We start from the raw sequence: 15,232 nt of genomic DNA, 5'->3' as shown, positions 1-15,232 counted from the left end.
CTAATAGTCATGCATTTGTGAAGGCTAGTAGGTGCCAGGTTTCAGGAGCAAGTTAAACACTCAGAGCTGCCTCAGAGCCTTTTCACCCTGAACAGAATATCCATCCATTTTGTAAATAGATTAACATTTTTAAAATGTACTTCTTTAAACAAAAAAAAAAAAAGAAAAATTGTTTGTTATTTATAGGATATTATGCAATGATTTTACTGGTCCGGCCCATCTGCGATCAAATCAGACTGTTTGTGGCCCGTGAACTGAATGAATTTGACACCTGATCTATTGAATCAGCACAGTTTCAAGATGAACACCCACCAATTCTCCGCCCAAATGTCTACCCTTCTGTTCCTGAGTTATGACATGGCTGGAAAAGTGTTTTTGCAGAACATTATGATGACACTGTGAACTTGACCTTTGATCTTTTGGATATAAAATGCCATTACTTAATTTTATCCTATTAGACATAGGGTAAAATGTTGTTATAATCAGTGATGAATTATAAAGTTATGACCAAAAATTTGTTTTGTGAGGTCACAGTGAGCTTTGACCTACAAAATCTCAGCAGTTCATGGGTGAGTCCAAGTGACTGTTCGTGCCAAATTTGAGGGAAATCCCTCAAGGCATTATTGCAGTATTGCGCTCACAAGAATGGGATGGACTGATGGACAATTCGAAAACATAATTGGGCTGTCTCTGACGCAGAGGTATAAAAAAATGTTTCTTCAAATGTATGCACATTTCAACTACATTTTGAGTCATAGTTCATATTTTCTCACCCTACTGATTTAGACAATCACTCATCTGATTCTTGGAAGCATCAGGCCACAGGGTAAAGAGGGGAAATATACATTCATCTCACTGTCTTTATCTATTATTAAATGCAATCATTGGTTCACACTACCAGGTCCTGGCCACATCAGGGATCATGACCTCCACTTCCTTTGCATTGTCGTTCGGTGGGAACCCTCTTCACTGCAACTGTGAGTTACTGTGGCTGCGAAGGCTGAACAGGGAGGACGACCTGGAGACATGTGCTTCACCCCAACACCTCTCTGGCCGATACTTCTGGTCCATCCCTGAGGAGGAGTTTCTCTGTGAACCTCCACTCATCACCAGATACTCCCATGAGATGAGGGTGCTTGAAGGGCAGAGAGTCACACTCAGGTATCTTTATCAGTTTTTAACTGAGCTACAGAAAAATAGTGTAAATACATGCAAAAATGTAAAGATAAACAGAGTTTCCTCATTATCTTGTAACCCCTCTGCACTCTGCCCCAATTTGACGAACACACAAACACACATACACTCTGTTTTGATTCTTTAGTTGTGCATTACATTTACAAGGTGCTGAAGAATACCTGAAATGCTCGACTGTTCGATGAAGCACAAGAGAGGGACATCACGCTTACATTTTAAGGAGGATGAAGCTAAATCAAAAACAGGTCTGAGAGATGATGATTACTTCATTTGCATATATATTGGTCACACGCTTCCAATTATGATAGATGTTATGTTTTCAGGTATGGAATTAGGAGAAGAATAAGGAGGCAAAGGAAATCAATGAGATGCTATTATTCTCTTTCCTTTATTTTGTTTTGTCTCCAGCTCTATATATTAGATATAAGTAGAGATTATCAGAGGGTCACCACCCCTTACATTTCTCATCTTGAGCAGCATCCATTTTAATCTTAGGTGTAGAGCTGCTGGAGGGCACAGGTACGACACTCCACCATCTTTTTTCTAAATAAGGAAACAGAATATTCACACTTTGCATTATTCAGTGAAAATTCATTTACATCTTGTAAGTGCTTGGAGATACAATGATCACTAAAGCATATGTCATGCAAGTGAGACAATAAAGAAAAGTTTTCATATTGACACTCAGGGGGTGTTGATTGATTCATGGCATCAACTCATGTATTGAATAACATGCAAGAAAATATTCCACCTCAAAATTTGCCAGGAGCTGATTGTGGTAGCCTTTGAGCAGCGCAATGAATTGAATTATTTTTTCTAAATTACTTTTTCTCAGTCAACTGTTATAGTAAAATAGAAAAGGCAGTCAAACATGTTTTATTTTTTTGGAAAAGCTAAAAAGGTAAAAGTTTATGATGATGTAATTTTAGTTAACCCACCTTGGGCTAGCTAACAGGTTGGCTTCTACTAACGCTAGCCTGCTAACTTGCATTGATAATGTGTGGTCCCTGATGAACTGGTTATGCTAAAACACAGCTGTAAAAAGTTGTAAACAGTAGCAAGTGAATACAGCGTGTCGATCCTTTTCAGCAACAGTTTGCTTTATGAGTCAGTACGGCACCTGTACCCTGAAACTCCAGTCCAAAGAGAAATCACAGTTAAGTACTACCACCTACTGACATAAAAGAGCGGAACAGGACATACAATGTTTACATCGTTTCAATGTTATGAAACTATTCTAAAAGTCTGATAAACATTTGATCTTGTGGTCAGAAATAGCTAAATTACAGCTGACTAATGTATGTAAACTTGCCACTGTGGGAACACTGGTTACTGGTACTTAAATAAGCACCACAGCACCCCTGATTTTACTGCATTCAACTGCAAAAAGCCAGGAAAATGTAGTGGTACATGGTTAGGTGTTGACGATACATGTTTTTATCAGGTAATGATAGTTTCCACAGCCTTTGTTTACCATTTCATCATTGAATACCAGGAAATACCTCTGGAATGCTTGACTGCTTTCATTTGTCCCCTACAAAAATTTGGAGCTCACATTACTGCATAACAAACATTATTGCCCACATTTAAAAACAATGCGTAGGGTGGGATCCTACAGAAAAGTCCCCTGACAAAATTATTAGCATTTCCTAAGTTCATATTCATTCATTTTTCATAGCACTTCATTGTAATTACAACAAATGAAAAAGGTCACAATGACCATGACACTTCTGTGCTTTTTGTTTGATTGCTTTTAATTTTGATGACTTAAAGTTACTTTTTTACTGCTACCATTTCAATTCAGTCATGCACCTATACAAAAGATCACAGTAAGAAAATGTCACTATTTAACGTAAACAATTCATGTTCCTTTTTGCACAGTCTGTGTTTAAGGCCTAATGGTTTGTCATTAAACTGATTCCTGACCTTTATCTGTATCTCTACATGACTGAATCACATGAACATTTATGAACACTGGTTGGTCTTGTGTACTTACATGATAAATAACTGAGAGCTGTAATTATTAGTTGAGTAATCAAAGTCAGTTAAAAAAATAATGAGCAACTATTCTGACCATCTATTTCTCGTTGAATTTTATTTAATTTTGTGTTATGTTATTTTATTTTATTTTATTTTATTCTATTTTATTTTATCTCATTAATTTATTTATTTTTGCTAATTTTTTAACTTTCCCGAGTATCTTTAGGTTTAGGGACTGCTGGTCTGGCAAAACAAATCATTTTTAAGATGTTACCAAGGAACCTGTGATGGGCATCTTTCTGATATTCTATTAGCCAGTATTCTAGTAAGTGATGAAAATAAAAGTTAGTTGCTGCCCTAAACTGATTATTCATCCAGCGATTTGAAGCCCAAAACTACAAATAACTATACTTATAATTATTTACAAGATATATCTGGTAACAGAGAAAAAAATGTAAATAAAGTGTAAGTTGTTCCTACATCTTTATATAGAGCAAAAATACTACCCATTATTCTCTGGCCTCTCTTCCTCTTCAGCTGTCCCAGTAAGTACTGGTAAGAATTAATTTGGGACCCAGTATATACATACGACCCCGTTACTCTGTAATGCAAAGCATACTCTAACTTAAATTAATGTGCCCTGTCGACATACTAGATAAGAGCCAGACTCTTTCCCCTCCCAATCCAGTTACCAACATAAAGCAAAGCTTTGTTTCCACTGTACAGCTGACCCCATTCTGTCCTGTTTCTAATATGTTCCACTCTGCTGGTTTCCTCTCTGTGAAGGTGTAAGGCAAGAGGTGACCCAGAGCCAGCCATCCACTGGATCTCTCCTGAGGGCAAACTGGTCTCTAACTCCTCCAGAACGTTGGTCTACAACAACGGGACACTGGACATCCTTATCAGTACGGTGAAAGACACCGGCTCCTTCACCTGCATCTCCTCCAACCCTGCAGGCGAAGCCCACCAAACAGTAGACCTAGCGATTATAAAACTCCCCCACATCTCCAACAACACCAACAACATCCAGGAGCCTGACCCAGGATCATCTGACATTTCCACGTCGACCCGAGGCGGAGCCAACGGGAGCAACGTGACGGGCGACGTGAAGGGCGGGGTGGATAAAAGGGTGGTGACAGCTGAGGCCACGTCATCCACGGCGCTGATCAAGTTCAACTTCCAGAGGAATATTCCAGGCATTAGGATGTTCCAGATACAGTACAACGGGAGCCAAGATGACTCGCTGGTTTACAGGTAAGACTGACAGAATCACTGCATCACCGCCACGTCCATCACGCTCGAGTCAGACGGTTTACGCAATGGAAACTGAACCATGATATGGCTAATGTGGAGGTAGAGAATTACCTCAGTCTGGGCTGTATAGATTATATTACAGTAGATTAGATGCAACTTTAATGATCCTGTTGGGATCCTGTCGCTAGGAGACCCTATGTGTGTTACCAGGGCACTATAAGGGCCAGTGATGTTCACAGGACAGTGAGTAGTAGTGAGTCCCTGCGATCCACAGGTGCTCATTTAGGTGGGCCCCAGGGAAACTGAGTGGGTCCTCAATAAAATGTGTTTTGTGAAAAAATTGAACTGAATTAAACTCATGTTTGATGATTATAGGCCAATAATGGTGATATTGATGTATGTTGAAATTTGAACAAATAAAATCCCAAATCTGAAAACTTAAAATCCGTAGATGTAAATGTATACATTTACAGTCTGTATACGAAACATTAGGTAACATAAGAGTCTTTGCAAAAAAAATTTTGATCGATGATAATGTAGATAATGTAGAAGTCTGACAATATGGACGATAAAATTCCTTAGGGTGTCTTGTTAATGTCTGAGGAAGACTGAAAAAAGTTCTGGAGAAAGCTAGGTTAATATTATAAATTGATATAAGTTGATATTTTCTCAAGAGGGAAAATACTGTATTAACTTGGTAGTTCAGTATTTTGAAAAATATGCTTTTTTCTCTCTTTGTGAGAAGAGTTTTCATGTGTTACTTCCACTCATTGAGACTATGAGAAAAACAGGGTCTCTTAAAGAAAATGGCAGCAGCCGCTGACAGTACTTTCCTAACTCGGCACGTCCCCCAGACAGTAAAGCATCATTGGGTCATCATCAACATGAGTCAGTAAAGTATCCGCTGCCACCCCAGAAGTTGAGTCATAAGATAACAGGAGAGTCTGTCATGATATCCTACATATTTATGAATTCAGGTACATTTTATGGGCCTAAAAATATGATTATTGTCTACCAGCGGTCCCCTGGGAGCTGCGGGCCATGCTGCAGCCACAGAGCTTCAGAGAGGTGGGGATAAGAGCAGGAGGATGGGCAGGTGTCAGATCTGTGCAGAGCTGGGGAACAAAAACACAGACACATCACCTACAGTATGATAATAACGTCCAAATTGCAAGATTCAGATTCAGACTCAGACTTTCTACGACATCGGAAACACTTTAAAATAAGTTTTCACATGACGCCACTGAATGATTTCGACACAGACTTGTTCACAATGTAGCATTGTCAGGGAAAATAATAGGGTGTGCCGCCTGCACCCATCAAGGGTGCATTAAGTGTGTCCTGTGCATCAGGGACGCAGGACGCATACCTTGCAACATCACTGTAGGGCACTACAATGCTTTGATTATATAAATGAAAGATGAGCAGAGCACATATGACAGATATAAAAGACATAAAACGCTGTTAAACTGGCTCAAATGTGCAAATTATTCAATATGAGTTTAACTTTTATAACTTCATAAACATCATAAATGTGTTGTCAAAAACGGAACTGCGGAAATGTTGAAGACGAGCTTTGTTTTTATCAGAGCATATGTAGAGACCATTTGTCATGGCTTATTGCATTACAGCACAGACGGATAGTTCACATCAGGGTGCGTCAGACCAACACGGAGATGAAACGGGGATGGACAGCAAAGACGTCAGACAAGCTGCGATGTGAGAAAGTTCATGATCCTCGGTGAAACTGGGCACAATAACGCAGCTCACTCTATCCAGCTGACTCACCAGGACGGCCTTGACAGTGAGAGCCGTGCTAGTCCTTCTTGACTTTTGCGGTTTGTTCAGGATTAAACAGATTACATCGATCTCGCAGGGAATGATTGTTATTTGAGCTAAATATTTACTCTGGTGAAATGGGGGAGAGGGAATTAACAAACACACAGAGCTTTCGTAGGGAGATCTGCCAGTATTATCTGCCTTTCATATCGCTGCTAATCCCTATACATACTTCATCAGTACGCATCATCATCAAGAGCCGGGGGAGCGTTGAGATTGACCGTCTGGGTCATGACGATGACAGTGCTCCAGGTTGTTATGAAATTTTCTCACCACGAGCTATGAATTTGTGATCCTTGATCTCTTACAGTCTGTATCTCTGCGCCGACACCAATATATGATTACCAAACACACAGCATTCGCAGAAGAATCTGCGAGTATCTGCCTTGCATATTATTCCTAATCTCTGTACATAATTCATCAGCACTTAACCCCATTCAGAGAACACATCATGGAGAGACGGCGCCGATGGGATTTATAGCTGTCTGTCTTGCAAAGATAGCGTCAACGCTTTTTCACATCAAGATAGCTCCTTTCCCTCTCTATCCCTCTCTTCCTCTGCTCCACTCTCTTTTATTCTCAAAAGCGCACCAAAGCCTTTGTGCATTTGTAGGATTGTCGTCCTACAAAAGGCTGCGTTTGTACTTTTAGCCCAAGACTTTGAAATACTTGTTGGAATGTATTACACTGGAGAGAGCACGGCGGCCACAAAAACAAACAGCTTCCTGCGGGGGCATGGAGGAGGAGTGATTAGACAGCCTTTCACCACCCACCTCGATCCTTCCCCACTCCGTCACATCATTCAAAGTCTTTCTTTCTACCTTTTCATCCTCCTCTCTTCCTCTTTTTTTCTCCAATATTTAGCGCTGGAGCCATTTGTGTTTCTCTGTGTTATTTTGTAGCTCTCTTGTCTTTAGATAGCAGATTGATTTCCATTCAACACCTCTGCTGGCACAAAGCAGCGACCCATTGATTCTGTTTTTTCATTACGCAAACAGAGAGAAGAAAGAGGAGAGGGATGGAGAGGGAGAAAGGGAGTGCAAAAGAGGGAGAGCGGGAAAAGACGAGTGGAAAGCAGGAGAGCGACATAGGAGAGAGATGGCGAGAGTAACAAGGAAACCAGATGACAGGGAAGACTGGTCCTATTGTCACAGATAGGACACTTACTTTTCAGGTTCAATGAGAGCTTATTGATTTGCCACACATTGACATTTCTGCGCTTTACTCCCCACCTGCTCCACATAATGCTCCAGGGTGTAGCTGTATGTTTCCTTCACACTGTGTGTTCAGCTCTCTGCGTAAACAGACGGATAAGTGAGCAATAGTTTAAAGCTTTTACAGGCACATCCTCCCGGTTATGTTAACCTCCTTGACATGCAATACGCTGCACGTCTGAAATGGAATAGTTGTAACACTTGATTCTGTATTGATCCCTGCAGGGAAACCCCACCCACCACTCCCTCCACTGGGAGGTCAGGGTCAGCTTCAGAGCAGTCATCCTGGAGCTGACAGGGTTTGAGTTTCTTGCTCGAGGACACTTGAGACAGGCAGATGTTTACTGATACAGTACTATTTAAACGCCAGTCCTCTCAGGAAGTATTGTATTCTTATTCTGGAGGCGGGCCGACTGCCCAGTCGGTCACACAGTAAACTCATGGCTATTCTGTTTCTATCCACCATGTAAATAATCAGTTTCTTAATATAGTGATGGGTACTTTCCTTGTGATAATTATCAAAAGTGAAGAAATGCTTAACACTGAATCATTTTTTTATCAATAGGTGAGTGTAACAGCTCAGTAGTTGTCGAGGGTCGAGGTCTTGACGAGTCCAGAATGGCAGAGGTGGAACCAAGTTGTTGTTTTTTCATGTCACAATTAGGTCTCAAGTCTTTGCACTGAAGTCCCAAGCCAAGACTGGCAAGTCTCAAATCATGTCCCAAGTCCTTACCTTCGAGTTTTGAATCTTAAACAAGTAATTATGCCCTATTCAACAAATGTAATGCCATTTTCACAACAGAGTAAATATATATTAACTTTCCATAAAACATGAATGCATTTTAAGATTTGTATTTAACTGTTAAAGTATGTTTGTAAGAACAAGTGTGACTGAAAATAATGCTGACACTGCAAGTCAAGTCGCTAGTCTTTTTTGATTTTGTTTAGTTGAGTCCGAAGTCATCAAATTTGTGACTCAAGTCTGACTCAAGTCCAAGTTATGTGACTCCAGTGTACACCTCTTGGACTGAGGTGATTTTTTCCAAGATCAAGTCGGACCTGATAATTTTTTAAAATATATGTTCCTGACCCAACTGCATGCCCGAGTGGGGAGACAGACACAAGATACAGTCTAGGTTCTACAATATTTTATGGACCCAACAAACCTGTTAATTAAAATCGCTTTGAAAAATGCAGCTACACTGCTAAGAACATTTTTCATGTCAGATACAAGAAACTGTGATCCATCTCCCTGTATATACTGTTTAATAATGTTTCAAATGTCTATTTTGATTTTATTTTGTTGTTGTGATGTGAGTTGTCATAATGCCTTAATTTCCACTGCTCAGGGATTGATGAAGTTCCTGAGTTTGCCATATTAGTGCATATCACGGGTCTTTTTTTATCCACTTGGGTAGTACACATAATAATACACAGACCCTCAACCCTGCAGTAATAGATTGGAACCTGACCCGGATCAGATTGATCATACTAAAACATGGACCCAAATCTGTACAGGTCCTGGGTCAGGTCCTAGAGTCTAGGTAGACTCGTAAAGACCTCTGGTCTGCTGAACAGAGCATCCCAGTAAGCTTATTTTAAGAGTGTCAGTCTTAGAAGCCAACGTTAGCTCAGGCAGCTACAGCACAGAAAACGGTAGCCTTAGCACATTGCTGTCTCAAGTGTCATCAGTCAGATTCCAAACCACTGTAAATAATTGACAGCAGTTTGGCGTATCATAACTGGCCAACAATGCATATGTTTTTAATACTGTAAATATGAGCTAAATTAAATGTCATATTGAAAACTACTCAGATTTATTTAGAAGTTGACTTTTATCTGAGTGACTTGAATTCTGGGAGGACTGAATATGAACTGATGCACACCAATCTTGTTTACAACAATGGTCTGTGACTTGATTTTTAGAAAATAATCGCAAGTAAAATCTCAATTGCAATCACTTTCCTTTAATTGTTCAGCTGGAGATTTAGTTTTTCTGCATCATTTGGTAACATTTTGACAAGGTGAATTTTAAATTGGGTTCCTCTCAGGACATTTGTTTTGCACAAAACTCACTGCCTTCCACTCAAGGAAAAGTTAAATTGCAGTTTTAAGACTTATTCTGGGGACTCTCCGAGATAACCTTTCTGTCAACCCATAATTGAGACCAATTAAGATGGTTTAGTTTTTCCTTGATTCACTCATCCAGAGCACTGCAATTCTCTGTTTATTGTTCCTCACATTGTAGGGACCTACATGCATAGGCTTTAGCAATTACTTGTGTTACATGGCTAGCAAAATAAATGTGTTTTTTGCTTCTCATCCATTCACAGAGCAATGTTAAACACTGGGAGTCTATTTGTCTCCTTTCTTTTCCTTGCTAAATGCAAGCTGAAAGGAACTAAATTGAGTCATCCACACAGCCCTTATCTAAGCCGTAGCTGTTAACCCCTTATTTCAGGGTCAGGTCAAGGGAAGGCTGATGTCGTCAAAATGATGTGCTGACCTTTTACACCTGACCTACCATGGCAGAAGCGGCACATGCAGTCTTTGGCCTTTACACCTCACTGCTTTTATGAACAATTCACAGCCGTGTCGATGATGATAATAAAACTCACAGCCAGCTTCGACATGGACGACCATAAAACTGACACAAAGTACAATGTGCTCTTATTCAGATGTGGAGACAATTATCACACTTAATTAAGGGTTTGGCTGAATGGAGGCCATTCTGGGATTATGGAAAGAATGAATTCAAAATTATAGGATGAATAGATGCATAGATCAAACAATGATGGTGGAAAAATGTTGTTAACGATACAACATACTGCTTTCAGAAAAGGCATTTAACATAACATTGGTGTGTATTCATTATTCTTTGATCCATGAGGAGCCATTAATAAGGTACCAATATTTGGGTTGTGCCTTTATTTTGACCTTATAGTCACAAGTAAAACTTTTTTTTCTTGTGACCCCTAATTTAAAGCAGTATCCTTATCATATGTTGCCAATCAGTGAGTTGTTCTCATATGGTTTTACTAGGGGAGAACAAGAAGTGCTGTATTTTACAAAAATGAAGTAAACTTTTTTTAAGTGTTAAAACACCACAGACCTAAATTATTTCATATGTTCGACTTTTTTAACCTTTTTCATTCATCTTGTGACCCTTGTGAGAGTTCCGTCCCATGTTGCTCACCACTGGTCCATATGGCATTTCAAAGTCCTACCCACACTGACAAAAATCTAATCCTGGAGAAGAAATGATGAAGCCTTTATTTAGTTATGATTTAACTGGCCTTAAAGTTTTCACATTTAAACATTCTGCATCTAAAACCTGGAACTGTGGATGCTCTTAAAGCTGTGCTGACAGGCGAATATGCAATAATATTATTACTGTAAGAGTAAAAATATGAATTAAAAAAATATATAAAGGATACAAACACAAAGAAAAATGTTTTGAATACATGTAACATAAGAATAACATACTAGAGTGTATATGAGCCTTTATTTCACCAACCCGGTCACACTCCTATCAAATACCATTACCTGGTCAGTGGCCGTTGGTGTCTGCATACCATACCAACTCATGGAGGTACCCTTTATTGGCAATATGAGATGCTTGGGCTGCAACATTTTTTGACGTTCCAAGCAACTGCTCAAGCATAAACAGAAAGAGAGTCTACATAGAGTGGGCGGACAGGAAGGTGGATGGCTTTCACCTGAGAGCCTGCTATTTATGTTCCATATGAAACAAAAAGTCAGTCGAATTATTTTAACATAGTGTGCTAGTCTGTGTAGCATATTACACTAGTGATGTATATCGCATGACATATATGTTGTATGTCACGTGATGTTACTTTATGTAAGTAATAAATGTTCCTATTTTAGGCCAAACTATGATTTTTTTTTTAAACCGAAGTCTAAAGCTAGAAAGTAAACCTAACGTTTTTGGAGGTTTATTTTAAAAAAGAGACTGCATGTACTTAAATGCAGAAACTGTACATTTCCTGTGAAAAACATAAGTTTATTTTCAAAAGACACAATGGTCGACACAAGGATAAACTGATATGGCATCCCTGACTGTCCGAAACTGATGCTGCAGGGGTACCTAGGGCGTCATAGTATGAAACGTAGGACCACTGACCAGGGGAGTTTGGAGTGAGAATGTGTTCCACAGGGCTCCTACAGAGTGTATAAGAAGTATGATGGAATTTGATTTTAGTAGCTTCCAGGTTTGACAAGGTATGAAATACAGGAAAAATATTTGTTGCCATTCCAAAATATGAAATTCAGAATTTCCAAAAAATGAATGGATAATACACGCAGAGTGTTTTTCATGGCATTTGGAGGAGCCAGCACAGCCAAAATATTTACCACTGTGTGAGAGTGCCAGCCAGAGCAAGCCTGATATCGTTAAAAGCAGGGCAAAAAGTGTGGCTGCAACTGAACTCATCCTCCTACACAGAACTGCCTCCAAGCCTAGTTCTTCCTCAAGAGCCGTATAACTGTTCCACATCCAAGTATCCATAACCAAAGTAGTTTGAAAGAAAATGCCGCAAGACCTTTGCATTGCATAAATACATAGCACCACAAATGAAAACATTAGGTTGTCTGAACATTTGTGAGTTATGCAGTGATTTAGTAATCAAATAAAAATAAATGCTCTTTTGAAACCAAACCTTTATGGCTGTGTCCATTGTCAGTTTCATGGACAGAGGCTTAACAGACGTCATGACAATTAAATTATTCAACTTTTTCCAGCTCATTTTTGGTTCTTATTTATAAAAGAGACTAAAAAATATGGGGGAACAATAATATAATATTATTTATTCAATATGTTAAGGGAAAATAATACAAGTGTAAATAGGGCTGGTTAGTTTATGATTTGAACTTCTCTTGGTTACAATATTATGGCAATTATTTGGCATCATACCGTCATACTGTATATAGTCAAAATGTAAAATACATGTTAACATTTGGATGTTATAAACCAAGTATTTACATGATAAACCTCTAGTTTTTTGTTCTAAAATGTTAAATGAGGTCTGGAAAATCCACCAAGAGGTCTGGAAATCAGATTCCATAAAAGTATGGAATACTGAAATGGAAAATCTGTACAAGTCTTGATTTGGCCATATTGTCCATCATCAATGATAGTTGTGGCTCTGGCCGAGATATGTTCTCCCTTGGCCAGAGGACCCTGACAACAATAGAAAATCCCATTTTTGAATTCATCTTGTTTCTACGAGCAACCAAGATTGCAGAGATGAAGACTGCTGGGAGCATACTGTTTCATACGCAGTGAGAACTTTGGCAGCATTTGACAGGTCTTTTAGCTAGCAGTTAAACTATGCTGAGCTTTGAAAATAAATCAATAAAATACAAAAATTCTGTTTGCTATCAATAAACGCAAGGCCCAGACAAATGGTTAATCTAAGTCTTAGGTAGAACATAGTTCATCCACTCCAGGCCTGCAGACATAAAGGCTTCCGAATATCTGCCAAAACTGAGGCTGTATTGTCTTTTATAGGACACAAACTTCACTTTGACATTCACTAACTTACTTAAGAGCATACACACACACACACACACACACACACACACACACAAAACCCACTCTCCTTCCATCCTAGTCCTCATCTGCTCTGCCTGTTGTTTTGTTTTGTTTTTCCTCTGTGTTCATTCAGCAGTTGTTTTCCACTCCAGCAGATCCATCCAGCTACAGGGGCTGGTTGCCATTTGCCAAAAAAAAAAAAACTACACATCAAGCAAATCGTGTGGCAAGCTTTTTTATGAGGCTACACAATGGGGGGATGGGGGATGAATCCAGGCTTTTAAAAAGCCCCCCCCACCCCCTTTCTCTCTCACTATCAGGAAGTAGTTTATCCTTGCCTGTGGTCCCTGCGGCCCAGGTATAACACCTTGCTCAGCTGTGCTTAAGGCGTGAAAAAACATCCACCTTTATCCCGCCGCAATGTTCCAATTCTGATTTTATAGTACCATAAACATATCGCGGGCGTAACGTAACAGTGCTATTGTTGTAAGTAGTCTGAGAGGTTTTAAACAGGGACTAGTGGTATAAAGGGAAGTACCACAGCAGTAAGGATGAAGGGAAGGTGGAGTGCTAAAAGGCCGCAAATGAAGGGAGGATAGAAGGAAACAAACAAGCCTGAAAAGGTGGAAATATGGAAAGAAGGAGGGAAAAAGGAGGAGTAAAGGATGACAAAAATAGTTAAACAAGGGAAGAAGTAGCAGAATGAGGTTGCAATAAACGACGGAGTGAAGGAAGCATGGACAGTTGCTGGAAGTTTAGGAGAGAGGACTAGAGATGAAGACTTTGGAGGTTTAATATAGAAAAAAAAGAAATTGAAGGGAAGAAGAGGTTTTTAAGTAAATAGAGGGCATTCGGTAGAAAGATAAGAGGTAAGGATATCATACAAGCACAAAAAGAAAGGTAAGATGAAGGGTAATAAAAAGGAGGAAGGGTGTGAAGATGAATGAAGATATAAAATGACAAGAAAGGGGGAAAGAAGAATGATCAAATAAAAGACAGAAAAGATGGAATGGTTTGAGGAAGGAATGACAATAGGAAAAGACAAAAGATGGCCCAACAGCAGGAGAGAGCAAGAGGGAATAAACTATTAAGAAAGGGAAGAACAAAGAGAAAGGCATGGAAAGACGAAGGCATGGCAAGGTTACTTGTATAGCACATTTTGGCAACAAGGCAATTCAAAGTACTTGACATAAAACATCAAATACATCAAGACGAAATGCAAAAGAAACACATCTTAATAGGACATTTAAACAATTAATATCTCCATTAAAGTATACGTGTAATGATCTCATTATGATACACATTAAAATTCACCTCATATCACACATTTCTTATAGATCCACTTCATAAACATTCAAATGCAGCAATGTTATTTATGTTGTGCCTGTAACTTTTCCATAAGCACCTTTTGATTGCAAATGATACGTCACCTTAAGTCTCAATCGCTCAATTTTTTTATTACCTCCGCCAAGAAGGTTATGTTTTCGCCGGCGTTGGTCTGTTTGTCTGTTTGTCTGCAAAATAACTCGAAAAGTTCTGAACGGATTTTGATGAAATTGTCAGAAAAGGTTGATAATGGGACAAGGAACAGATGATAAAATTTTGGTGGTGATCGGTTGAAGCGAAGTGGATAAAATGATAAAATGGCGGGAAATCCGAGCTGCTTGGCGGAGGTCTGCGCTCTCCGAGTGCTCTAGTTAGCTCTGTCTCATCATCATGTTCCCCACCGTAGTGCAGAGAAGAGGGTCTGGGTTGGACTGTATGCTACTGACACTTGTGGGCAACTGTGGAGCGCACCGTGTGCAACTCAGTGATGTCAGGTTGTGGCTGGTGAAAGGATACAGGAAAGTTTGGCTTTCCTTTACCCAATAATGAACGGGAATATACGAGTCGTTTTCACCTCAACCACGTTAACCAGGCTAACTGATGAAATTAACATTGCCGGTTGTAGAAATCTATGTAGATTTGTACCTACGCAAACATATAGGCCTCTAGTTTTACAGACCGGGCGAGGTGGAGGGGCAGCGCAACTGCGCTTCGCCAACTGGGTGTGGCCAGGCAGATTTTGCAAGTTTGGCACACCGTGCGCACTGGTGCAGCTACTCCTCTTTCCCACCTCCGTCCCTCCTACCTGCACAAGTCGGAAAGAGGGAGGAGAGAAGGCGTGGAGTGGGTTTTACACACATCACACCAATCA

General features: G+C 39.7%; 1 protein-coding gene across 3 annotated transcripts in view; it reads left to right on the top strand.

Annotated features, from left to right (window-relative positions):
- Window positions 1-15,232, top strand: part of lrfn5a (leucine rich repeat and fibronectin type III domain containing 5a) — a 183,440-nt gene that overhangs the window by 151,199 nt on the left and 17,009 nt on the right. For all 3 annotated transcript variants that reach the window (XM_050061576.1, XM_050061575.1, XM_050061577.1), the window contains 2 exons: window positions 902-1,161; window positions 3,961-4,428. In XM_050061576.1, the coding sequence (XP_049917533.1) occupies window positions 902-1,161; window positions 3,961-4,428 (728 nt within the window). The remainder of the gene's footprint in view (window positions 1-901; window positions 1,162-3,960; window positions 4,429-15,232) is intronic.

Source organism: Epinephelus moara, chromosome 14 (genome assembly GCF_006386435.1).
Source record: "Epinephelus moara isolate mb chromosome 14, YSFRI_EMoa_1.0, whole genome shotgun sequence".
In the NCBI taxonomy this organism is placed as follows: Eukaryota; Metazoa; Chordata; class Actinopteri; order Perciformes; family Serranidae; genus Epinephelus; species Epinephelus moara.
The sequence above is the reverse complement of the archived record's forward strand: the minus strand, read 5'-3'. Positions and strand labels throughout refer to the sequence as shown.